Genomic DNA, 26,858 nt, shown 5'->3' with positions numbered 1-26,858 from the left:
CAGGGGCTGTGCCACTGAGCTAAATCCCTAGCCTTTACAGAAGGAGAAGGGCAGGATATTTCTTTTCTCTTTTTTTTTTTTTTTTTTTAGCTTAGGGATTGAATCCAGGGCCTTCTTTGGCACATGCCAGGCAAGTGCTCTACCTCTGAGCTGAACCCCCAGGTCCTACCCACTGTTCCCCGCCAACCCCATCCCCAGCCAGTATTGGAGACTGAACTCAGGGGCTTTACACTGAGTTACTTTCCCAGCCCTTTTTTAGATTTTTTGAGACAGGGAATTGCTAAATTGCTGAAACTGGCCTTAATTTGCAACCCTCCTGCCTCAGCCTCCCAGAATGCTGAGAAGTATGTACCACAATGCCTTGCCTGTTTTGTTTTCTGATAGGGTCTCACTACGCAGTTCAGGCCTGCTTGAATTCACTATGCAGCCCAGGGTGGCTTGAACTTGCAGTGATCCTCCTGCCTCAGCCTCCTGAGTGCTGGAATTACAGGCATGCGCCACCATGCCTGGCTTGGCTTCATTAATTTTTTTGGTTTTGTCTTATTGTTGAATTCTGAGTTCTTTTAATATTCTGGCTACTCAGCAGGTATATGATTTGCACGTATTTCCTGGGTCTTGATTCTTGGTGCCATCAGTGGTGAGCACCCAGGCTCTGGAGAAGCCTGAGGGCAGCAACATCTGAGGCTCTCCAACTCCCGTGCTGAGGCCGTGTGAGGAAGTCTCAGGTCTGAAACCAAACAGATCTGGGACCCAGCCAAGACGGGGGTCTCTGTTGAAGCCTCACCGTCCTTTTTGTATGGGTTAAATTATCCATGAGGCAAAGGCTTGAGCTCACACTACCAGGCCACTTTAATGTGTTTTTTTGTTTTGTTTTATTTTGCTTGTGATAGGCTGTCATTGTGCAGTTCAGGCTAGCCTTGAATTCACAAAGACCTTGTGAATCTCAGCCTCCTCAGTGCTGAGATTATAGGCATGCAGCACTACACCCAGGAAAAATGGACACAGCAGTACATGCCTGTAACCCTACAGTCTGGGAGGGTGAGGCAGGAGGATCACAAGTTCAAGCCCAGCCTGAAAAACTTAGCAACTTAGTGAGACCCTGCATGAAAATTTTAAAAAGGGTTTAGGGCAGCCTGGTGTGGTGGTACCCGCCTGTAATCCCAGCACTCGGGAGGCTGAGTCAGGGAGGCTGAGGCTGGAGGATCCTTTCGAGTTCAAGGCCAGCCTGGGCTGCAAAGTTAGCTGAAGGCCAGCCTGAACTTAATAGTGAGACCCCGTCTCAAAAAGACAAAAAAAGAGTGGGAGCCTAGGGCAGCGATGGTGAACCTTTAGTGACTTTTAGAGCTTTCAATGATACAAATAGCCCATTGCAGCATGTGTGCCATAGGTTCGCCACCACTGGCCTAGGGCTATATAGCTCAGTATAAAGGCTCTGGGTTCCTCAATACAAAAAAAAAAAATAAACTTTGGGTAAAGAAAATGCTCTAATTATTTTTTTTTGTTTTGTTTTGTTTTTCTGGTACCAGGAATCGAACTCACGACCTTGCACTTGACAGGCAGGCGCTGTGCTGCTGAGCTAAATCCTCAGCCCCTCTAATTATTATTAGTGCGTTCTTTGTACTGATGTGTTGTGAAACTGACTTTGTTTTTTAGAGAAAGAGGCTCACAAAGCAAAGTGCCTCTGGCCAACAACCATAATGTGGCCCTGGAGGTCCCTCCAACCCTGGGCCACAACTGTTCCTATCAGACCAGCAGCAAGGGCCTGATGGGGGTGTGGGGGTGGGTGGGTGGTGTGCCCTGCTCCTCCTGAGGCCTGAGTCTCTGCCACCTGATTCACACAGCACCTTTGGACCTCTTTCCTCTTCTGTGACGTGGGACAGCAGGGCAGGCCCTGTGTGAACCTGTTTCACACGAGACTCTTGGGGAAGAGGGACGACAGGCTCTGTACACAGCAGGGGAGGAGGTGGTGCACAGGCTGGGAACACCCGGGCCACACTGTGGTCTGGTCTCCCTTTACCAGGTGGGGGGCGGATGTAAGGTGCCTGCCCTGGGGACACACATGCGCACAGCAGGCCTATGAACTTTGGCTACAAGGCCTTTATTGCAAACAAAATGTGAGGTATAAGAAGTGGACCCGGGGCCTGCGCCCGCCTGGCTGGGGAACACTGGCCCCTCTCCTGCCAGGCCTGGTGCTGGGGCCCAGAGCAGCCTTGAGGACACGGCCGTCCCTGGTGAGGTAGCTGCATCATAAGCCCCCCAAGTCCTCCTCCCAGGGCTGCCCAGGGCCCAGGCAGGTCCCTGCCTGAGGGGAGCAGGAGAGGCGGGCGGAGCGGGCTTTGGGAGCCACCCTCGACCTGCGTTCCAGCCTCTCAGGAAAGGCACCTCCCTGCGGGGGCAGCCTTGGGGTGCTATGGGTCATTGCTGCTCCAGGCAGTCCTCGGTCACCCCCTGTGCGGCCAGCTCGGCCAGCACGTTCTGCAGGTAGTTGGGGTCGGGGTAGCCATGGCCTGTCACGTTACGGTCCATCTCTGTCTTGTGGTGGATCTCGTTCCACACCACTGTGTCTGTCTCGCCTGTGGTGCTGGACGTCCCAATGGTGAAGATGAGTCGCCTCCTCCAGGCCACCTTCAGGAGCTCCAGAACCTGCACAGAGGGACAGGGGTGAAAGAGAGGAAAGAGGGGGGACAGAGAGGGAGCCAGTGAAAAGCGTGCCAGGGAGCTCTGTTCTCCCACCCCCTCCCTCCGAGGTAAGCTCAGCCAGTACTGCAGCCTAAGCTGCCAGGGGGATCCCCAGGACTCCAGCTGTAGACCCGCCAGCACCTTACCCGGCCCAGCCGGCCCCATCTTACTCATGGGCACTGCCACCTACATGGCCACAGCTGCGGTCCTTACCACAGTCCATCCACCTGCCACCTTCCCTGCAGGTCTCTGCCTCTGCATCCCCAGTGCCCAATCAGCCTCCATGGTTGGCCACCTAGGAGTCCTGGCTCAGGGCTGGGGCTGGGACGCAGTGACTGGGGATTGCCAGAGGGAGGTCCTGGGCTCCCTCCCAGCAATGAGGGGAACGAAGAGCCCAGGGCCCACCCAGTAGCTGCGAAAGCGTTTCCTAACCGATGCACAGCAGCCCCTCCCGTGGCTTCCGGGTGACAAGGGTCCCTTTCCACAAGCACCTCACGTCTTAGGGCTAGGCTAGAGGGCGGGCTGGCCTTCAGCCTCCACCCGCTGCTCTTTTGTGGGGTCCCAGGCAGCTAGAACGGCTTAGCCATGGGGATCCCCATCCTCCTGTGGCCTCTCTTCACCCTGACTCTGAAGAGCAGAAAGCCTGGCCTCTACGCTCTCTGAAGCCTGTGAAGCTGAGGCCCTGCCCCAGGGTCCTCGGCAGCCCTGGAGGAAGCACAGCATGCTGGCCTGGCCCGCGCGTCTCGCCGTCCCTGGCACTAGAAGTTGAGAAGAGGCAGGTGTGGGGCTGAGGGGCCTTACCTTGCGGCCCTGGGCGCTGTCTGGGAGGTAGCACTGGCGGGGGAACCCTCTGGCAGTGAATGGCTTCCCGGGGTTGGGGTGCTCAGGGCCCTGTTGGAGGAACTGGGATGAGAGGGCTGTGGTGGCACAGCCTGCTGCAGAGGCTGACCACACAGAGCCATGGCAGACCCTGCCTTCCCAGCCGGGTCTGCTCCTGACTGGCCCCTCCAAGGCCCAAAGTGAGGAAGGCCTCCACCCAGACCCGGCCTCCCTCACACCTGCACGGGTCTGCCTGCCACACAGCCCTGCCTGCCGCCCTTCTTCCCGGGTGATACCGGGAACCCTGGGAGGGCCAGCGCGGACCCTCCTGCTTCTCTGAGGACCCCCTGGGCGCTGGGCTCTCGGGGCCTTCCTCTGTCACCCCACACAAAACACAGGCTCCCAGGCTGCACCTGGCTCTAAGAAGTGGTTGGAGAGGTGGCCCTGTGGGTGGCAAACTGGATGGGAGTGGGAAGGGTGGGACAAGATGGGCCTTGTGCCCAGCCGTCTACTGCACAGGCCAAGCCCACGCACAACTCAGTCCTGCGCTCCGCGGCTCTCACCTCACCGCCAGTGTTTCCAGACTGAGCCACGTGAGCGCGGAAGGGAACCGGGGAAAGGCATAGGACTCAGACCCGCCCCGGCTCCTGGGCCGCCTGTCCAGGCAGGGCCAAGCCCGCCACCGTAAGCGAGGGCCTGGGTTCCCGAGCAAGTCTCTCAAGAAAAAGGGTCTGCCGGGTGTGGGGTGACTCCGGCAAGGTCCCTGCGGGCTCCTCGTGCAGCAGGTCCCCTTACTTGGATGCCATGGGGAATGGTGTAAACTATGAGTATCGTCCCGCAGTCCTCGTGGCCGGGGAGTGACATCTGGAACTTGAACACCTCCATCTTTCCTTGGGGCTGGGTGCCGGTCTTCTCCCCATAGATGGTTTTGCAGGAGGGACACTGCAGACTGCCGTCCTGGACAAGGCAGATGCAACAGTCTGAGGTGTGGCGCCAGGTGAACCAGGACAGTCACCTGGCCTAGATGGCAGAGGAGCTCACTGGGGGCCCAGCTAGCCGCGCTCACTCAGCACCCAGGAAGCCTCTGCTCCCGGAAACTGGCTTCCAACAATGAGCTGTCAAAAGGTAAGTCTGAGCGCCAGGTGTGGTGGTGCTTGCCTGCAGTGCCAGCACTCAGGGGGCTGAGGCAGGAGGACTGCCACGGAGTTCAAGGCCAGTCTGAAGTACACAGAGACCTTGTCTCAAGAAACCAAAAAACAAAAACACCAGAAGGTATAACATGACAGTCTCATGGAATTCTCATGCAGGAACAAGAAGACATCAAGAGACCAGCCAGGCAGGAAAATTAGGTTCGTGAACACCTCCAGCCTTACCACCTTTAAAATCGAACAGACTCTGCAATGACCTGCGGCTACTGCAGGCCAGCTGCTGAGGATGCACAGGGCACTGCAGAGGCCTGGGCCAGGCCGGACGGCTGTCATCGATTTGGTTCCTCTGTCCTCCCAAACTCTGCGCACCCTGGCAGCGAGGGGTCAGCACTTAGCATGCGCGGGACTCTTTCAGGGTAGAGGGGACACAGATGTCTATGGCATCCCGCTCTGAGCCTTTTCTTTCCCAGCACAGGGTTGATAGCAGAGGGAAGTCACAGGAAGATGTGGAAGACTTGTAAGTGATGGGGTGAGATGGAGCCTGCAGTGCAGGAAAGCCCAGCATCTCCCCAAGACTGGCTGGAAAGCCGGGGTACCCTGTCTCACTGGCCCCTTCTAAAGCATGGGCAGGCCTGGGAAAGCCAGCAGGACCTGCAGAAAAGTCTCCACGCCAGCTCCAGGCCCTGACTATCCTGTCATTGCAACCCCACGCCACCCAGAGGCCAGCAGCCAACCCCATCTGGCTGTGGGACAAGGACTACAGCCATCCCAGGGTTGCTCCCGTCAGAGGCAGCAGGTTGCCTCCACCCACACCCGGCCGCTGCAGGCACCTTGTTCCCATTGCAGTACATGGCCAGCAGGCACAGCAGGTGGAAGGCGTGGCTGCACTTGGTGAGGCGGCCCGCGGCCATAGGCCCAAGGATCTTGCTGTCAGTCACGTCACTGTACCCAGAAACCACAGACAGCTTCTCCATGCAGATCATGCAGTCCTGGGGGACCAAACACAGGAACACTGGTCAAGCGGGCTGGAGAGGCTGTTGACTGTTCCAGGGGTTGGGAACACAGGAATCGCAGGGACCTGTGCCCAGGAAGGGCTGAGCCAAAGCAGGAGCCTAGGGGCAGTGGGAACAGCAGGATGGAAAGGACAGGAGGAGGACAGGCGCAGAGCTGCTTTCGCAAGGACATGGGAGCAGCCACAGGAAAAGCGATGGGCATCGCAAGTGAGAGAAGAGAACGTCCTCAAACACGAACACACAGGCAGCTCAGGGCACCAGGTGATGGGGGTGGATGAGACCAGGCCCGGAAAGAGCCAGACGAGGACCCGAGGCTCAGCAGCCACCTGCATGGTGGCCATGAGCACAGTGACCTGCACAGGAGGAGCCCAGGGCCAGGAACACAGGGCCAAGAGAAAGAGCTGTCTGGGGAAGGGCACAGAAAGGCTGCAGGAAGGGAGGGGATGCAGATGACTCTAAGGCTCCTGTTCCCTTTCCTACCCCAATTTTCTCACACTCAACTCTCGGGACAAAGTAGCATGGGAAACTCTCAGCTCTGTGCTCCACTCCTGACCCTGAGCCCCACTCTAGGACCTCCAGGAGTTCCCAAGATGTGGCTCAGCAGAACGAGGCTCAGGGCCCACTCAAGATGTGGCAGGGAAAAAAAAAAAATATGGCAGGGGGTTGGCAGGAACCCTGAACCAGCACACCAACAGCGTGCGGGCCAGGAGCGCTACCTGGACAAGGCTACCGTGCTGGGCAGGGCAGACACAGCGAGCTCTGGTTCTGGGACCCCTGGCCCCTGGGGTGGCCTCAAGCAGGCTACACAGAGCTGTTTTGTTTTTGTTTTTGTTTTTCTCAGTACTAAAAATTGAACCCAGGGCCTTTGCAACAATCGACATTCCCATCCCCTTCCTTGAGACAATGTAATTCTCAAGTAAGATGTTAAGTTGCCTAGGACCCTACTGCCTTAGCCCTCCAGAGTACAGGGATTACGGGTCTGTGCCACCACGCCTGGACTGAGAAGAGTTTTGCTCAGGAGCACAGCTGATCCATGAGATGGGAAGGACGGGTCTCAGGAGCCCTGGCCACCTTGTTGTGGGGTTCCTATATCCCACTGGAGGCTGCAGCTGAAACCACAGAGCCTGGAGCATGGCGCCTGCCCGAGACACCTGGGAAGCACCCCAGGGGCCAAGCAGGCTGGGGTTCCCTTCATGTGGAGCTTGATCCTCTCCAAAAAAGAACCACTACAGCGTGGCTCCCAAGACGCGTACCTCATCCGGGGCGTTCTGTAGCTCCTCAGTGTAGTTTCTGATCACCTGTTCTGGCTCTGGTTTTGCAGCCCCGCCTGGAAGAGAAGGGCAGGTAAGCGGGGTCCCAGGCGTGCAAGTTGGAGAGGGTGATGACGGGGAGGAAGGCGGACAGGCAGAGGTCCAAGCTGCAGGAGAAAATGTTAGCAGGGCTAAGACAGAAAATTAGCACACAAAACAGGATACTCGCAGCCCCACCAGGCCACCCGCATGAAGCTGGCCCAGACCGGAGGCCCTGGAGGAGGCGGCGGTGGTTGAGGTGGGCAGAAAGAGAGCAGCGCCTAGGTCTCTCCTAACCACGCCCCAGGAAACTTGACCCAGGCCCCATGGAGGATCTCAGAAACATCCAACAGCAGCGACGAGGACCAACTTCCCCTAGACTATCCTGAAGTAGTTTCTCCAACCTTCATCATTCTTATGTGATTCCAGTGAGAGAGGCAAGACCTGAGTCCACCTGTCCCAGAAACCTATCTAGCACACATGGCCGTCTGTGTGTGCTTCCAGTAGGCAACACCACACCGCCGCTACCTCACACACCACCGGCTCAGCACTAGGGGAAGCACCCTGGCTGCCCCCTGGTGGGTCCCCAGCCACATGCATGAGGGTGGGGGTGGCCACTCCTCCACAGACCTCCCCAGCCCTGCCCAAGGACAGCAGCTCCCAGCAAGTGCATGGCATGGCTGGGGATTTCCAGGCAGTGGCTGCAACAAAACCACATGACACTGCAACTGAGCCCAGGCAGGGGCAGAAGGTGGGAGCAGGGGCTTGGTGTATCCTGGAAGCAGGCCCCTGGCAGGGCTCTTCATGCCATCTCAGGGGGCACAGCCCAGCCCTCATCTCTGAGAACAGAAGGGGTTCCTGGTTTGAGCCTAAGCTTGCGGCCCTCAGCCTGTGACTACAAAGTCATAAATCTAAGGGCTCAACGAATGAACCTTGTCCAGACCAGAGGAGGATGGTAATAGCTACCCAGGAAGTGGCTGGGTATAGGAGAGGGCCTGCCATCAGACTGGGCTCGATCTTGGCTCTTGTGTTATAACCAAACCCTATCACCTCAAAGCCATAGTTCCCTGAGCTAGGAGTAGAAGCCCAGTACCCAGCGAAGAGTCACTGGTATAAGGCTTCAGCTGCTAGCACCTGAGATGGGCAGCGACCAGCAGGGGATACCACATGTGGCCACTCACACCTATCTCTATCCCCATACACCAAAACCCCCATTCCCATATGCCACATACATACCTGTACCCATACAGACTTCCAGACTACCCTGCTCACTGGTGAGAAAGCCAGGCCAAAACCATGACCACAGGCATAGGGTAGTCATGCATCAGGCAGTACACCCCACCCAGAGGAAGCCTTTCCTTTTAAATTTTTTTTTTTTTTTTTTTTTTGGTACCAGGAATCTACCTTGTGCTCGCCAGGCAGGCACTTATGCCACTGAGCTATATCCCTGGCCCAGGTTTTCCTTTTAGAAAAGTCCAGTGGCTACAGGCCAGTCCCCCAGGGGCCCACTTCCCTCTGCAAGGAGCAGGTCCTCGGGTCAAGTAAGGTTGGCTTGGCACCCACCCCTTGTCCACATGGCCTTTCAGAACTGAAAGGACGCCAGGCATGGTGGTAGATGCCTGTAATCCCAGCATTTGGGAGGCTGAGGCAGGAGGATCATTGCAAGTTTGAGGTCCGCCTGGGCTACAAAGTGAATTCAAGGCCAGCCTGAACTGCATAGTGAGACCCTGTCTCAAAAAGACCAAAAAAAAGAACTGAAAGGGGCTGGCATTAGCCACTCTTCTTAGCCAGGCATGGTGTTGGATTTGAACCCCAGTTCACCAGGTGACTATTACCCCACAAAAGGGACATCTGGGCCCTGGAAGGCTAGGTGCCCAGGCTGCTGGCCTACACTCATCCCCGTCGGGCGTACACTCATCTCTACCAAGGCCGCTAAGAGCAGTGTGTGTGTGGAGTCCAGGGCTGGGGTCAGGAGCCCTAAAGCTGCTCCTCCCTGGACACAACTCCTGGCCTGTGAGGTGGGGATCAGACAGGACAAAGGCCGTGATCAGAGAAGCTATCACTGTTTCACCTCTCCTTCCTGGTCCTCTCAGAGCAGCCCACCTAAGCCACAGGTGCTGCTCATGCTGGAGAAATCTGCAGGTCACAAAGCCAGGGATGGCTTGAGCTGTGACAGCAACCCAGGCTAGCAGCGCTACAAGTCATCCCTGCATACTACTATGGCACCTCATGGGCCACCAGAAAAGCTCAGAACTTACCACCATGCCAGCCTTATCACAAATGCCATCCCTTCCACGGCTCTGAAACCCCTTCTTCCTGGGCCATGTGACAGGCAGGGCAGAGGTCAACAGAGAACCCAACAAGTGGCTCAGCTCTGGGACCTATGGCAGGGGCCTTTCCTGAGACACACTGGCCTCACTGGAGGGACAATCGTCCCATCATCTCTAACCAGGCCTCATTTGCACCTTGATGTTTACAGGATCCTTGGGAATAAGCCCCTCTCGCTCCACTGTGCCTAGAAAACAAGATTCCCAGAAGCCACCTCTGCTGCCAAGCGAGCGAAGGGAGAAAGGGCTACAGGGAGCCAGGCAGGGCTTGGGAGGTCAGAGAAGAGCAATTTGCGCGGGACAGTCGGAGGCGCGATGCGGAGGCTTAGCAGAGGCTAGAGAGCATTTGTGAACAGGAACTACCTTTCATGGACATTTTCCTTAGTTTCTTAACTGAGCTGTGACTTTTAGAGGCCAGGCGGGAGGCGGGAGGGTTGGCGGGCTGGGGTGCGCGGCTAAGACACACGGGCAGTCCAATGGCTGACATCAGCACACTCGTCATGCCTGCACGGGTTCGAGATCAGACATGCAGGGGAGAAACATTAGAAGGAGCACTTGGCACGCAACACCCACAAACCCTGCCGAATCCGAGGTGGCACCAGGAGCGGCTCCTGGGACCTGTAACTCTTCGGGGAATCTGGCCTACTCGAGGCTGCCAGGGCTGCATTACAGGCCAGTAACCAAGCCTGGCGACACAGTCTGCTCACCAGCGCCTGGCCATGGATACCTCAAGTCCTCAGGTATCTGCACAAGCACTTGCCTAGCACCCGCCTGTCCCTAGAGCATGCAGGGAGCAACGCTAATTGCTGTAGGAGAACAGAGGACAAAACACCACCCCAGGAAGCCACCCGAGCAGTTCTGGGGGGCATTTCCCCACACCGGGTGCAGGGGGAGGAGCAGATGCAGCAACATGGCAGGACACAGCCAAGCTGCGGCAATGCGGAGGGGCCTCCCCAGCAGTGTTGGCTGCAAGGGCTCAGGCTTAATGACCCTGACACCTCTAGGCCTAACCGCACCCTCTTGGCTTGCAGTCACGCTGCCTCCTGCAGGGTACCGTCTGCTTTCCATGCCCATGTGACCAGTCCAGTGACATGCCTTCAGTGACACTGCTGAGATAGGAATGTTGCCCCTTAGCTGTGGCTTTTTTCACTGGTGCCACCAGAGAAGTAACTGCAGAGGGCAGCAGTGCATCCACCAGGCTGGCCACTGTGGCCTGAACAAGAAGAGTGAAGGCTCCCAGCCCGGCCAGTGTGCCCAGATGGGGACAGAGGCAGAGGGCAGCCCCTGGCAGCCTGGGTAGCAGAGCTGAGTCGGGCAGGGGTACTGTGGCAGCCACTCAGCCAGAGACCAAAGTGCACATCGGAAGCCAGGCTCCAGGCTGGGCTCTATGGGACAGCTGCTGGGTCGCTGCCCTGCCATGCGCCTCCCATGGCTGGGGGGCGCTGATGTGACTAACTCTCCTAGGAACTAAATGTCAGAGGGACAGAAAGATGGCTGGCTGAAAGCTGAGACAGACCAGAAAAAGAGCACTGTTTCTTAAGAGAACCTGGAGGCTCTGTACTGACTGCATCCTCTGACGGGAACATGTCTCCCACGAGTGCCCCACTTAGCTCTTAAGCACCACCTCTGAGAAGGCTGCAGCCTCCCGGCCACTCTGTGGACCAGGCCACATGCTCGGCCCAGTCCGAGCTCCTTCACCCTGCTTTATTTATCTTATCAGCACTTTCCTGTCTGAAATCACCCACGCAACTGCTAGCTGACCATTGTTCCCTCAGCACACATCCCATGGGTGAGGGCACTGGTTGCCTACCGCTGTCCGTCCAGCACCAGGCAGGGTGTGAGCTGTGGGAGGCGCAGGGTATGTGTCTGCTGAGGAATGAAGACATCTCTAGGGCCGCTGTCACCCCTACCCTGCCTAACACAGGGCCTGGTCCCCAGAACTCTAGCCAGACACCAGTCTCAATACAGTCCCTGAGAAAGCAGCCTTGCTCTGTGGCTCTAGCTTTCTGTGAGGTCTGAACAGCGCCCACATCTGACACGTCACAAACACGGCAAGGGATGGCTGGGATGGGGTGGGGGCACCAAGCAGGCTGGTTCATCTCCCTCGGCAGCAGGGGCTCAGGGAAAGCTCCAAAGCACCTTAAGAACTCGGGCAGTAGCCAAGGGTTTGCCTGAATGCATTCTCTCTCTGAGCCCCCAAGGAGTGCAGCCCCCATTCACAGACTCTCAACCCCCAAATATAAGCACCCCTTCTGGACACCAAAGGTCAGCCTTTCACTAGGGGCCAGGGCAGAGAGGCAAGCTGGTCTTCCTCGCCATGTCTTGCCCTGAGTTCCCACCCAGTGTTACTCCTCCCTAGCTGGCAGGTCCTGGGCAGGCTTCTGAGCAGAGGTGTAAGACAGACCTGGCTGCAGATGTTGCTTCCTCTTTGGGAGGCAGGATGTGCAGAAGCTGGCCCCAGCCCCACAGGCCTGGCCCCAGGCCACAAAGGCGAGGGCTGGGTGAAGTGAACCAGGGGAGCGGCTGCCTGGAGGCACCATCACCGGGAGGCACAGCTCCTTCAGCCCACACAGCCCTGGCACAGCATGACCACCTTGCTGTAAACCGACCTGCAGAAACCTGTCCCCAAATGCTCACCTCCCTGTGGCAGGTGCGGTATATTCCTGAACTCATAAACATGGCTCAAGGTGAAAGAGGGCATTCTCACACCCCACTTCATACCCTGGTGCCCTAGAAAATGGTCCCACTAGCAAGTATCAATCACAGAACCTTGGGTTAATTGATCAACTGACCGATTTGGCAGTGCTGGGGACTGCACCCAGGGCCATCTGACTGGGCTGTATCTACCTCCCCAGCCCATTTTATTTTCAATTTTGAGACAGGGTCTTGCTAAGTCACCCAGGGTGGGCTGCAACTTGCCATCCTCCAGCCTAAGCATCCCAGAATGCTAGGATTACAGCGTTAGCATGATGTCCAGCTTGGAGCCTCAGATTTAGGAGTGGCAGTCTGGCCGCCAGCATCGGTTTTGGCTACTTTCCAGCTGCAGCCAAGTTCCTGAACTTCTGGATCATTTTCCCCTTCAGTAAAACATGTTAAAATACTTGCCTCGGGGCTGGGGATGTAGCTCAGTGGTAAAGCACTTGCCTACCATGCATGAGGCCATAGATTTCATCCTTAGCAATGCAAAGAAATAAAAAGTAGAAGAAAATCTACCCACCTCCAGGATTGCTGTGAGAGCCATGGTGACAATGACATTGAGAACAAGCAGGGACACAGCCTGGAGAGAGGGCTCTCAAGCTTGGGTAGGAAGGGGACCGGTGCTAACTGATGCCCACACACACCTGAGAGCCACTGAGAGAAGTGACTTGAATCTGTGTCATAGCCTTGGTGACCACACCATCAGGTCTTGCCGCTGAGGGCCATGTGGGTGCCTGGCCTGTTTCTGTGTCACCTCTGCCCACCCCATATACATGTGCGCATGGTACCAATGGACTCACCCCTGAACCAACACAAGTGTACCTGAAAGTGGACAGGACTCTGGTCAGCATCTGCCACTCCCTCCCCTGGGTCCTGCAGAGGCTGAAGGCTAGGAAGCAGCTGCAGCATCAGCAGTGTGAGCATGGCGCTCTCCACCCTTCCCGCTGTCCCTCTGCAGGTTCCTTGTGCCCCTGAAGAGGGGCAAAGGTCCTCCCTCTCCTCCAGACCGCCCTCGGGAGAGGCACACCCACACTCCTGCTGTCCCTGGGACATTCTATGTGTCTACACTGCAGTCATCATCCCACCCAGGGCTCCACTTGACCCAGGAGCACTGAAGCATCATGGGAAAAGCCCAGATCCTGAAGCCAAACATCTAGGGTTGAGCCCCCAGCTTTTGAAATTCTTGGAGCCTCAGCTCCCTCAAATATAAAGTGGGAATAAGTCTTCACCTCTCTGTGTTATTTAGGGATGAAACACATGTGATGACACATGGCTGTGACGGCGGGGCCCCGCAGGTCTTCCAGCTCCCTCCTCACCACCTCTCCAGTGCCAAGTTGGAGGGCTCTTCCCTCCGCATCCCTCTACCTCGGACCTCGCCCAGGTGTGAGGCCAGGCTCCACAAGGCCTCCTGCTCCAGGCTTGCCCATTCATTGTAACCACCCATGCTGACACAGGGACCGGCCAAAAACAAACTCAGTCACTGATCCCCCTCCATCAGCTGCAAACAATGGAGGTGTGCTGCGCTGATCCACCTTCCTTTCCATATACTTCACGGCACCCACAAGCAACTCCAATAACTTCAGTGGTGCCCCAACACCTTAAGAGGACTTCTCAGAGAAGCACCAACACAGGGGTAACAATGGATCTAGATGGACCAAAGCTGTTTACTCAACAAGGCCAGTAAGACTAAGTACAGCCACAGGGCTCTTAAGAACCCCAAGCCTGCCCTGCCTAAAGCACTTCAGGACGGAAAACTGGCTCTAACCGTAATCCCCCCGCAACTTTTTTGTGGTCCTGGGGACTGAACCCAGGGCCTTTGCACTGAGCTACATCCCCAGGCCCTCTCTTCCTTGTCCCCTCCCTTTCTTTCCTTCCTTCCCTATTTTTTAAGTTTTGGAGCTGGTTCTTGCTAAATTGCTAAATTACCCAAGCTGGGCTTAAACTTGTGATCCTCCTGTTTCAGCCTCTTAGAGTGCTAGCAATCTAGGTGTGTGCTACCACCTCTGGTTTCTAACTGTAATTTTTTTCCTCCAACTGTAATTTAACTCAATGCAAAAATGTAAAAGGCCAGGACTGGTGGCACACATCTGTAATCTCACGTTACTCAGAAGGTTGAAGCAGAAAGATCACAAGCTCAAGTCCAACCTGAGCAACACAGTGAGACCTTGTCTCAAAGAATAAAAAGGGCTGGGGTGTAGCTCAGTGGTAGAGTGCCTGCCTAGCATGTGCAGGGCCCTGGGTTCCACCCCAATATCCACCCCGTACACACACAAAAAGAAAAAAAATTTTAAAAGATGTGAAAGGTCCACACCAGGGGGCTGTCATCAGGCTCCACCCCCCAGAGGTCCGAAGCGGGGACAGGCGGGCTCACTCCCTGGCACTACAACATGACCAGAAAGCAGCACTGCTCCCCAGGAGCCCCTTGGGTTGGCTGAGGAGCCAGGTGGTGGCAAGCCCCTACCCCACCTCCTCCTCCCACCAAGCCCCGGGGGTCTGTTCAGGGCACCTACCTGCGAGCGCCTGCTGGACCCTGCTAGGCTTTGGCATCTGCACAGGCACAGTGGCAGGGACGCTTCCAAGGCTGGTGGAGGGGCCGCTGGGGAGAGAGGCACTTGGGGAGAGAAGAGAGCAGAGCTGAGTGTATGATACGGTCTCCAAGGGAGCAGGGCTGGGGCTCAGGCTGAGCTGGAAGGGAGAGAGAGCTGCCAAGGCGCTTCCCCATGTCCACTTTCCCCGCTGCCCCTGGGGGAAGAAGGCCCATGCCCTGTTTTCATGGGCACTTCCAACTCTCAGGATGATCCTGCAGGAGCTCACAGCGCTTCGAGCTCACTAGCTTAACACAGGAGGCTCTCAGGGTTTCTGCGCACAGGGGAGCCCAGTGGAGGACACTTCTTAATGAGCCATCCTGCCCATGGGCACCGTGGACAGGCCGCATCGGTAGCATGAACTCTGACATGAAGTTCCCAGGAGGACCTAGCAGCATTTCTGGGCGGTTCCTGCCAGAACCGCACCACTGCATTCCAATCGTGGGAAACAATCAGACAAACCCAGATTAAACACGTTCGACACAGCACCTCTTCAGGGTGGTGAGGCTCGGAGAGATGAAGGAGGACTGTGAACTGCTGCTGAGAGAACAGAAGAATGACAAGCGCTTGCCAAGTGGGACCCTGCAAAGCATCGAGGGACACAAGGGGAGCAGAAGTGGAAAACTGAAAACAGAACAAGCCTTTAGTTTAGCCCGCCACGTCACACCGGCAGTAATTCACTTCCTGAGGCTGAAGGACGCTCACCTGAGGAGACACTGCCCAGCTGTGGCTCAGAGGTAGAGCAGGCCCCGGGCTCGTAGCCAGCATCGCAGAGAACACAGCCATCACCACGACAACACCCCACCTCTTTTGTGCAGAAGACACGGAGGGAGATACAGAAACTCCCACGCTATTTTTGTAACTTTCCTGTAAATCTAAGATTGGTACAAAATACAGAAATTTTTCTGGATGTTTTAAGTAACAAGGACTCCGGGGCCAGAAGTGTAGTTTGACAGTGCTTTCTCAGTACACGGAAGGTCCTGGGTTCAATCTCCAGCATCTCCAAAATAAAATTTATTCTTTAAAATGAAGGGTTTGATTCCCACAGCAAGTATGTTCAGTCAAGCTCCACAACAAGGACCCTCAGCGAAGGCCAGAGTTCCTGCCAGCTGTTCCTCTTTCCAGTTTCTGGGTTCACTGCCCGATGATGAAATACGAAGGCTGTAAAACCCTCCCACATGGTCGCCACACTGGGCTTTCCAGGACGGGGCCTTTGTTTCAAAGTCGGGTCTAGCCCAGAGCAGGACCGCAGACTTGGCAACCCTGACAGCGGCCAGCAAAGCAGCCACTGCCTCCTGGGCCACCCCAGCTCTTGCCGCACTCCTGCCAGTCACAGCCTGTGCCTGGACACTGGAAGGAGCAGGCCGATCTCAAGACAACCAGGAACCCTCATGCTCAGCCAGAGCTGAGGCCACCATGGCCTCCTATGGGGTCTAGGGCAGGACAAGTGCTCTAGTCTTTGCCTGAGTGAAGAAAGAGGTTTTGTTCACACTTCTTGGGAATATTCTTCTCAAACTAGACGGCCTATGTGGCTGGGCTAGCTGATGAGCAGTTTCTTGGCTTCCTTAGCTACTTTCAGCCCAAACAGAAGGCAGATATGGACCTGTGCCTACCTGGTAATACAGAGAGGGCTGGGAGCCAGACTCTTGGGCTGAGGTTTTGGTTCTACTCAAGTGTCATTAGGTTAATCTCACTTTTTTTTTAAAGTACAGTGAACTATGCCCCCAACCCTTTTTTTGGGGGGGGTGGGTACCAGAAATGGAACTCAGGACCTTGCACTTCCACTTGCCAGGCAGGTATTGTGCTGCTGAGCCATCTCCCCAGCACTTATTTTCGTATTTTAACCAGGGTTTCACCAAGTTGCAAAGTTGCCCAGGCTGGGCCTTAACTTGCCAGCCCCCTGCCTCAGCCTCCCAGAATGCTGGGATTATAGGTGTGTGCTACCACGTGTGGCTTAACTTTTTCTTCTCATGCCCAATAGCCTTTCTGAGTGCTCAGAGGTACTGTAAGTGAAGCCACTCTTGACTCCAGCTCAGGCCTCTGAGGCAAACTCAGGGAGCACTGAGCTTCAGACTTAGGTAAGCAGCCAGAAAACTGAAGCTTCTCTCTGAAACTCGCCAAAATGAGCAAGGGTGCCATGGGCTAGGGGAAAGGGAGCAAGCCCATGGTCCCCCGCCACAAGACTAGGTCCCTGGTGGCTCCTCCCCACAAAACACCACAAGTGGAACCCTCCCTCCCAGGAAATGGGAGAGGGTTGACTTGAGGTTCTGTCACCACGGGCTGCTGCACAGAGCAGCTCACAGTGAGGCTCCCAGGAGGATGCGCTCCGCCCCCAGCTGCCCACCCACTACCACAACCACCTTCTGAAGAAAACCCGCCAATGTCATCACTGCCCCATGTCATTTACACAGCCCCTTCTCATCTGTGTCCCTGCTGTGGTGAGCAGGAACCAAGCCTTACAAAGATGTAGCAGTTTCCAAGAAGGGAACTCGGGAGGACAACCTCAGAGCTCTTTGATCCCCGTACCATCCTCAGAGAGCTCAGACTCACTGCTCCCCGAGGTAGAGACCCTTCTGAGTGTCCTCCTCCGAGAATCCCTGTTCAGGCCCACCCCGCTCCATTCCTGGTCTCCCTGCGAGGCCCTCCTTGGCTTTCCTGTGGGGACTACCTCCAAATGGAACCAGGCAGCACACAACTTGGGAACTTTTCAGTCTTTGACACAGACAGGATCTGACAGTCCCAGGCAAGGGGCAGACAAGGAAGCTCTCCAGAGGAAGAGCCGAAGCTTCTCCCCTCCAATGCCCCTGGGATCTGGCTCACAGCCAGCACCACCTTGGAACACGGATGACGCGTAGCATGAGGACCCAGGCTGTGAAGCTCCAGATCCCACTTCCAGTGCTGCTACCCAAGTAAGTGGTGTGCCCTGGGCATGTCAAGCCTTCTCTTTTTTTTTTTTTTTGGTACCGGGAATCAAACTCAGGACCTTGTGCTTGCCAGGCCTGCGCTTGTACTGCTGAGCTATATCCCCAGCTCAAGCCTTCTCTTGAGCTTCAACTTCTCTACAGGATCCGAATAACTCAGAAGGGCCGGGCGTGGTGGCCCATTCCAGTAATCACAGCACTTGGGAGGCTGAGGCAGGAGGATCACTGCGAAGTTGAGACTAGCCTGGGCTATAAAGTGAGCTCAAGGCCAGCCTGAACTGCACAGCGAGACCCTGTCTCAAAAAGACACACACACACACACACACACACACACACACACACACACACACACAGAATAACTCAGGTTTCAGGCAGTGGAGAGGCTCAATCTGAAGTCCAGGATAAATGCCCCAGGTTCCCCAGGTCTTTGAGGGGCACAGGGAACAAAGGCAGGTCCTCAGGGTCCTCACTAAATCCTGTAGTTAAGAGTGAAAGGAAACTCAGAAGCCGACTGGTCCAACCCCTTAATCACAGAAGAGGAAAACAGAACTCTAGAAGGACCAGGGCTGATCCACCGGCCCACAGCCAGTTGCTGCCAGGTCCCGCCCAAACCCGTCATCCTAATCACACAGCCAAGACAGCCACGGGCAGAAGTGCCTGGCCAGCAGCAGGAAGAAGGAGTCCCCTCAGCGGCGAGGACAGCAGCACAAAGCCACCACAGCTGCAAGCAGGGCCATTTGGAGAGCACACAGGCCACAGGCTGAAACACAGCCCTGAGTTTCAAAGCTGCTGGTCATGGTCACCACCCAAGTCATCAAAATGCCATGCAAGGTGTGTCACACCCGCCATTACAGACAGGAGTGTGCATGACACGCTTTGCAGTTTTCCACCCAACATCAGAACAGAAGTTTTGGTGCCTAAAGGGATAAACTTAAGCTACGAGGAAAACTTAAAGCCAGCAGCTTGGTTACAGATGACACATCTTGTCATGTATTGCTGCACATCCCCGGGGGACACAGGGAAATCAGGCAGCCAGTTTCCCCACACTGAGCAAGAAGTGATATGAAACCACATGCATTATTCCAAAAATAAAAAAAGACATAGGTTCCACAAAAACCCAGGAGGTCACCAGCTCGTTTGGCAGCCCTAGTCGTTACCAGCAAAGCTGGGTCTCACTGTACTCAGACCTGTCTTGCCCACCCTGCCGCCACCTCCCCTGGGTACCCTGTAACTTGGCTCTGAGAAACTGACTGTGGCCCGAGGGAGAACGAAGGGCCAGGCGTTCTTAGCTCTCCCAGCACTGCTGGGGTAAGACGTCAGGTGACAATGAAGCCCCTCTGGCTCTCGAGCCCAGCAGAGGAGGGTGACTGAGGAACACAGGCCAAGCCACAGATTAGGCATGGGAAACTCCTGATTCAAAGTCTGGATAGGCCTGTGCAAGTGAAATGACACCCCTCCCAGCCCCAGGAAAGCGGGGGGAAGGTAGGGATCCACACCCACCCTGGGAGGCAGGCTGCTTTGAGGCCATCTCAACTAACACAGCCGGCTGGCCTGGTTCCCCTGCTCCCAATGCAGGGCAAGCAGCAGCTTGCACGGCCGCCAGCCCAGCAGCCACCTTCCTACCACTTGCCTGGCCTGAGGCAGTAGGGTCCAGTCAGTGTCTGCAGGCCTCAGGCAAGAAGGGGAGATGCTGACAGATAAGGGGACACCAATGGGTGTTCTGCGCCAGAAAGGAGCAAAGCCTCACTAAGTCACCTAAGGCAACCCCAGAATCCTAGCTATAGCACTATTTAACAGTTAGTCTCAGAATAATTTATAAGACCACTGTGGGTGATGGTACACACCTATAATTCTAGCACTCAGGAGACTGAAGCAGGATAGATGCAAATTCAAGGTCAGCCTGGGCTACATAATGAGTCAAGGCCAGCATGAAGTATATAATGAGACATCTCAAAAAACAAGAAATAATGATTTGCAAGAATTTAAGAAGCTGGGTGTGGTGGTGTATGCCTCTAATCCCAGCACTTGGGAGGCTGAGGCAGGAGGATCATTGCGAGTTCGAGACTAGCCTGGGCTACAAAGTGAGCTCAAGTCCAGCCTGAGCTGCAAAGTCAGACCCTGTCTCAAAAAAAAAAAAAAAAAAAAAAAATTTAAGGCTAGGTGTGGCTCAAGATCAGCATAGGCAATTTAGTGAGACCTCATCTCTAAAGTAAAAATAAACAAGGGCTAGGGATGGTTCCCCCATGGTAGACCGACCATGTGCCTGAGTTCATTCCCCAGTGCTAAGCTGGCAGACAGAACACGCTGGTGCCCTGAGTGGGACTGACTCACATGGGGGGGCAGATACTCTTGGAGCCCCGCTTGCTCAGATCCATGAAGTCCACATAGGGTCCCCCAGTGTCACCTCTGTGGGCTCCCAACTCCCGGAATGTTCTGGACACATGCTCCTACTCTGGAAGAAGTTGCCCTGGAAAACTCTGACACACCCAGGGCCACTGCCCTCCATGTCTACCAGAGCCTCCTCAATCACCGGCCCAGGTGCCTCTTCCTCCTCATTCCGCCTTTAAGACAGCTTCAAGGCCTCACATGTCCCACGTGGCTTACTCTTGGGGGCTGGGTTTAACCCTGTTTGCACTTTCTGGCTCTGTGGCCAACTTCATAAGCCTGGATGTGCCCTTCCATAAAGTGAGGATGCCACCTACCTTAAAGCCACTGTGAGGACCAATGAACTGACTCACACAGCCTGGCATGTAACAGTACCTGTCACAGTGTGCCTCAAAGAAGCTCACAGCCACCTCGGAAACTCTTCTGAAGAGGCCCGGCTGCTCAAGAGGCTGCGAACCAGGTCACTGCCAACCCTGGGAAGCTTCAGCGCTCGAGGTGTTGAAGCGGCACAGAGAGGGCTGGGTGATGAGGTGACATTAGCCTGCTGACTGGTCATCAGCCCAGATCACAAAATGCTCTCTTCTCTGGAGACCAGAGCAGCTGCAGGCCCACACGTCCTGTCATCACCCAGCCAGGCCACTCGTCCTCAGAGAGCAGCCCCTGCCTTCACCCCTCCCAACTCTCAGAAACTCTCTAAGCCCAACACAGCGTCGAGGACGAAGGACCCAGCCAGGCCGCCCAGTCACACCACGGGCGGAAGGCCAAGGCCAGCAGACTCTCTCATCTGAAAGCGCCACCCAGTCTGGACCAGATCTGGGATTTCATCATCCCTGACCAGGTGCTGAGAGCACCACAGAATACTCTGGGGGACTCTACCAGCCTCGGGGTGAGGTCACCCCTGCCACTTTCTGCTGTCCTCACCCTGGCTCCCAGCCCTCCTCTGAACTAGACTGTGGTTCACCAAACCATCTTCAGTGCCCAGCCCACAGCAAGAAGCAATGCACACATAGTTCCCTGGAATGTCCTGGATTGGCACTTGCCACGCAGCACACAAACGCAGGCAAAAGGGCTGTAACTTGGCTCCAAAGAGCCCTATGCCCCTGAGTGAAAGGTCTGAACAGTGGTGACCTGCAAAACTCCAGGATCAGAGGTCAGGGAGCTCCACGGGACACCAGGACACAACCAAATGAGATGAGACACCAGGCACAACTGAGGACGTTGGTGCAAATCTGCAGGTACCTGGGTGAGTCCTCTCAGGTCAGTAAAAGCAGAAGCCCAACCTGCTGCCAGGACTTGTGGGGCAGACACAATGATGAGCAATAACACCAAATACCTGGCTCCACTGGAAGTGGATGGTCCAGGGGGCAGGAGCTGTGGTCCTACGTGGGACAGGCTGCAGTGGAAGAGGGGCTGGTTCCCCAGGCCTTGAGAGGCCCCACCCCAGGGGTTGGTAGTGTTGAGCCTCGGTGCAGATCTGGCCCCAGAGAGCGAAGGTTTGTGGTATGGGGCGAAGCCCTGGTGGGCCCCAAAGACGACGGGGGTCTTGTGGGAGGCCTGGGGGGTGGGGTACGCAGGGAGGTTGGTCATGGAGTGGCGGTAGCGGCCTGACACAGGGCCAGTTCCGCTGCCTTGCAGGCACTGTTGGCAAGAGCAGGCGACTCCCATGTAGGCTGGTGGAGCGATGATGCTCGTCACTGGGTAAGGTGGGCCTACTTGGCGCCGCACGCTCCGGCAGAAGCTGGAACTCTTGTTGGTTTGAGTATGGGTGGCATAGTTGATGGTGTAGTTGTACCCCAGGGGGGCTAAGTCCACAAGCTGGATGCCCCTGGCCATTTGCTGCTCCAGGTAGTCACAGATATTGGCTTCATAGGCTGTCCACGAGCCATCATCGCCCAGCCACTCCCAGGTGATACCCCGGCCCGGGGCTGAATGCTGCGAGAAAAGGAGTCTGCGCACAGCCCGCATGGTGCCTGTTCAAAAAGAGCAGCACACAGAAGTAAACTGTGAGTCTATTAACCACGCCCCACAAAAAGATTTTTTTTTTTTTTTGGCAGTACTGGGGACTGAACCCAAGGTCTTTGCACTGAGATATATCCTGAGCCTTCTCCTCTCCCCCAACCTTTTTTTATTTTGAGACAGGGTCTTGTTAAATCATTAAGTTTCAGAGCTCAAATTTGCTATCCTCCTGCCTAGGCCTCCCGGAGTGCTACAATGCATCACCACGCCGGACTATTTTCCATTTTTCCCCTGGTCCTGGGAACTGAACCCAGGGCCTCCCCACTGTGTTATAGCCCCAACCCTTTTTAATTTTATGAAACAGGGTCTCGGTAAGTTGCCAGTCAGACTTGAGCTCATGATCCTCCTGCCTCAGCTTTCCACAGTGCTGCGATTACAGGTATGTGCCACCATGCCTGGCCAAAAAAAATTTTTGAACAACCAAACCAAGCACAATGATCACTGGAAGTATCCAGTAATGCTGCTATTTGACAAAAAAGCTGGAATTACCTATTTTTTGAGATTTAGGGGTAACAGACTCTACTCTCTAGGCAAAGAATCGGCACCCCAAAGGATTAAGTGGCAGAGGAGGATTCATGCTCCTTGGCAGGAGGGGTTGCTGGAAGTTTAAGTCATATACCTTGGACTTGATGAGGCTTTCTGAAATATGTCCTTTTTGGTGCTGGGAATAGGACCCTGGGTCTCATGCATACTAATCAGATGCTCTACCACTAAGCTACACCTTCCAGCCCTCAAAATAGTCATAACAATTTATTAGCATGCATGAGGCACTAGGTCCAATCCCTAGCACACAGACACAGAAACAATGTCTAATGATGAAACCTCTATGTTTCCACTTCTGTAAAACTGAAAAAAAGTATAAAAGTGGGTATGGTGGCATACATCTGTAATCTCAGAACTCTGGGAGGCTGAGGCAGGAGGACTGTAAGTTCAGGCCCAGCCTGGGCAACTTAAGTGCCTTAGCAAGACTGTGTCTAAAATAAAAAATAAAAATGGGCTGGGTTTGTACCTCACAGCAAAGTCCCTGGGTTCAACCTCAGCCAGCACTCCCTCTTAATATACATATACAGAAAACTGAATCACTTCTAGTCTAAGCACCAAGGAGAAAGTACATACTTGATAATGTATTTCTACCTTCTAGGGGCCTTCTCAGCCTGTGTGTACTCAAGTAGCCCACAACCACACTGAAGTTTCCACACATTATACCGCAAACACTTCCTGTAAACTTCATAAATCTCTATTGTTACATAATTCTCTTATGCCATTCTGTCTGTCCTGTCCCAGTGACCCGGCTGGCCAAGCTCAGACTTCAGACTGACCCCTGCCGTGTGTGACGCTGTGTCCCTGAGGAGCACTTGCTGCTAGCCCTGTGCTGCTGCTCCTGTCTGCTGTCTTCCTCAGTGCCCGCACCCACTGTGAAGGCAGGAACCCTCACACACAGCCGCCCCACTGGGAGCCCCAGTGATCGCACAGACTGGGGTGCTGCTGACAGGGATCCCGGCAGGACACCTCCACGGTCTCCACTAGTGACTTTCTGGGCCAATAATTCTTGTTGCAAGGCCTGTTCTGTGCACTAGATATCTAACAGCATCCCTGGCTTCTAACCACTAGATGACAGGGTCGTCTCCCCCACAAATATCTCCAAACGCTGTCAAATGTCTCTGGGACAAAAACCACCCAATTGAGAACCACCAGAGGGAGCGACAGATCCAAGAGAAGCTGGTGGTCCCATTCTGTTAATATCAATCAAGACACGTTACAGATTAAAACAGAAACACACAAATGCCCAGAGGAACAAGCAGTGAGAAGGGTCACACAGCTGAGCATGGTGGGTCAGGCCCTGTCGACCACCACACAGCACACAACCTCCTTGCTAGCTCGCCTGCCAGGGACACCCAAATCCTTGCAGGCTGAGGCAGGTCTTTTAGTTGGGACATGGGGCAAGGGCCAGGAGGGGCTCTGCCAAGTGTTCCACAGCCCCCTCTTCTACTGCAATGTACCCTTTACCTGGGTGGCAGCAGCTATTATCACAGTACCTGCCTCTTGGCTATGCACATTTTGGAGGGTGGGAGGAGGAAGCTATGCAAGTCACCCCCACAACCTCAGCACCGAACATGGCCTCACCCCAAAGAAGGAGAGGCTTACCAGTGTCCTGGCGGAACTGGGTCCAGCTAGGGAGGTCAATGATGTACGGGGCCAGTGAGGGGTCAGCCTGGCCTAAGGGGATGCTGTGTGCCAGGCTGCCCAGCCCGAAGCGCTGGCCCTTCTGCTGGACAAACTGCTGCTCGATGTAGCTGCACACAGTGGCACTGTAGGGGTGCCAGGTGTTCATCCCATCCTGCCATTCCCACACAGCCACTGCCACAGGGCTGGGGTACACCTGAGCCAGGGAAGGGCCTGGGGCCATGGCCATCTTCCCCAGGACTCCCTCCGATTTCCCAGACAGCTTCACACCACGGGTGTCTGCAGCCTGGGGTTCATCGCCCAACGCCTCTCTGTAGACCTGCAAACAGGACAGACACAGCAGTTACTGAGCACATCAGAGTCCTGATGTACAGCCTGAGGAGGGGAAGTAAAACCCGGCTTTCCCTAGCACCTTGAGGGCATCAGGAACCAGCTCTGTGATCCCAGCTCTTTGCTCCAGCAGCCAGGAAGGATTCCAAGTGAGTCCTGCAGCCTGCCTGCCTCCGCCAGGGCTCAGGAAGATGCGGCGGGCTGGATCTGGGATGCCAACCATTAGCTCAGCTTCTGTCTCAGTGCCAATGACTCCCCTCCACCCCAACTATTTCCTTTATTCTTTCGTGCTGTCTATTCTTCAGTCCTGCAAATCCTTGTGTGTGTGAGGTCATGATGACCCTTATTCCTACATATGGAGGCTACAGTTCCCAGAACCGGTTTGTGTGTGAGCTGCAGACTAACACCCGATGTGCACAGATGAGAACACATCATGTGAGAGGAGGGCCCAGGGCCTCTGGGACCTGAAGGGGCAGTGGCAGAGCTGGGACTGTAAGCACAGGTTACCTCCACAAGTCCAGGCTACTCCAGCAGTATCTCTGACCACAAAGGAGGCCCAGTATTGACATTAGATGCCCCCTTAAAGCTAGGCATACTGGCATACACCTGTAATCCCAGAACTCAGGAGGCTGAGGCAGGAAGATGGCAAGTTTGGGCTCAGCTTGGGCAATTTATCAAGACCCTCTCTGCTGGTCATGGCGGCACACGTCTGTAATTCCAGCACTGGGGAGGCTGAGGCAAGGGATCACTGGAAGTTTGAGGCCAGCCTGGACTACATAGTGAGACTGTCTCAAAAACAGAAGATGCCCTCTCAGTCTCTTCAGGCCTCCACACTCCACTTTTTCGTCTTGAGCCCTGCTTTTTTTTCTTTTTTTTTGCCCTCACTAAGTGTTAAACTTCCATGTTCATCGACTGGCCTGTCCAATTCTTTCAACAGGTCCTTTGGAGGACCTCTGGTCACTCCAAACCTCAATGACAAGAAGGCAAAAAAAAAAAAAAGGCACACAATACCCCCAAGATGGTCCACCTCCACTGATACCAAGTCCCTCTCCCTCTGGTACCTGGCACGTCCCAGGACTTTCCAAGCAATCTCCCACCCCACTCTGGCCCCTGAGCCTTCATCTTCCTCCCATACAGCCCCACGCAGGGTCTGACTCCGCCCTGTCACTTCACTACAAGCCACGTCATCCTAGAACACTTACTGCGTTCACTGGCTTCAGTCCCCACTCAGGGACTACCTGAGGGCACAGCTGCGGCTGCAGCTCTTCAAAGGTCCAGCACCACAGAGGGAGAAGATGGCAGAGGGGGCGAGGACCTTCGGGTCGGAGCCCAGCCACGCCCAGCAGTGAGCGCGCAATGCTGCCCCGCGTCAGGAAACCTGTTCTCAACACCAGCCTCAGCCACCTCAAAGCTGCAGTTCCAAAACCTAATTTGTTTCAGCATCTAATGATGGAGGCTGTTCAGGGTGTTCTTAATTACGAAATTATTATTATAATTGGTTGTGGAAAAAAGCTAGAGTCTGGAAGCAGGTGGAACACCCAACAATATGGAATTCTGTGGAGTTTCTTTGGTCTTTTGCTTTTGTTTTATTTTGCTAGGGACAGAATCCCGTACCTCACATCTGCTATGTACACACTCTACTACTGAATCACACACCCCAGTTCCAATACCTGAGTTTTTCCCCATGTTTTCTGGGGACAAAGTCTCACTATATAACCCAGGCTGGCATTAAACTCATCATCCTCCAGCCTTAGCCCACAAGTGCTGAGATTACATATGTACATATGTCGTTCAATATGTCTTTTGTTTCTTTGTTTCTGTGGTACTGGGGACCGAACCCACAGCCTTCATCCCAGGTTTTTCTTTTTCCTTTTTTTGTGAGAAGGGTCTCACTATGCAGTTCAGGCTGCACTCAAACTCTGGTGATCCTCCTGCCTCAGTCTCCCGAATGCTGGAATCACAGACCTATATCACCATGCCCAGTCTTTTTTTGAGACAAGGTTGCTAAATTGCCCAGTCTGGGCTCAAAAAAAAATTTTTCTTTTGGTCTTTTTGCCACAGGGTCTTGCTATGCAGTTCAGGCTGGCCTTGAGCTCACTTTGTAGCCCACGCTGTTCTTGAACTCACAACGATCCTCCTGCCTCAGCCTCCCGAGTGCTGGGATTACAGTGCACCACCAGGCCGGCTCTGGGTTCAAATTTGTGATCATCCTGCCTCAGCTTCCTGGATGACTATGCCTGGCCATAATACGGAAATTCTTTTTTTTTTTGGGGGGGGGGATTCTTAAATATATTAAAGAATATCCTAATGATGGGTTACAAACTATTATTATTATTTCAATGTTTAGAAAAGCTTATGATGTTGGGCATGGTAGTGCACACTTATAATCATAGCACTCTGGGAGTCTGAGACAGAAGGATCCAAGTTAAAACCCAGCTTAGACAATGTAAAATAAAAAACAAAGG

At 54.8% G+C, this 26,858-nt stretch overlaps 1 protein-coding gene across 9 annotated transcripts in view; it reads right to left on the bottom strand.

The window, feature by feature from the left end:
- Positions 1-2,079: 2,079 nt before the first annotated feature.
- Positions 2,080-26,858, bottom strand: part of Dtx2 (deltex 2, E3 ubiquitin ligase) — a 36,308-nt gene continuing 11,529 nt past the window's right edge. For 7 of the 9 annotated variants that reach the window (XM_013520608.1, XM_013520605.1, XM_013520609.1 and 4 more), the window contains 9 exons: positions 24,025-24,382; positions 21,197-21,833; positions 14,483-14,583; positions 9,639-9,779; positions 6,913-6,986; positions 5,477-5,635; positions 4,294-4,455; positions 3,481-3,570; positions 2,080-2,643 (listed from right to left, as the gene is read on the bottom strand). In XM_013520608.1, coding sequence (XP_013376062.1) covers positions 2,416-2,643; positions 3,481-3,570; positions 4,294-4,455; positions 5,477-5,635; positions 6,913-6,986; positions 9,639-9,779; positions 14,483-14,583; positions 21,197-21,833; positions 24,025-24,292 — 1,860 coding nt within the window. In that variant the 5' untranslated portion in view covers positions 24,293-24,382 and the 3' untranslated portion in view covers positions 2,080-2,415. Of the gene's footprint in view, positions 2,644-3,480; positions 3,571-4,293; positions 4,456-5,476; positions 5,636-6,912; positions 6,987-9,638; positions 9,780-14,482; positions 14,584-21,196; positions 21,834-24,024; positions 24,383-24,475; positions 24,601-26,858 lie in introns of those variants that run through there. The other 2 variants (XM_005396820.1, XM_013520604.1) reach the window with 2 other exon arrangements.

The sequence above is a fragment of the Chinchilla lanigera genome, unplaced genomic scaffold, assembly GCF_000276665.1.
Source record: "Chinchilla lanigera isolate Chin_1 unplaced genomic scaffold, ChiLan1.0 scaffold00055, whole genome shotgun sequence".
Lineage (NCBI taxonomy): Eukaryota > Metazoa > Chordata > Mammalia > Rodentia > Chinchillidae > Chinchilla > Chinchilla lanigera.
Note: the sequence above shows the minus strand (reverse complement) of the source record. Positions and strands in the feature narration are given on the sequence as shown.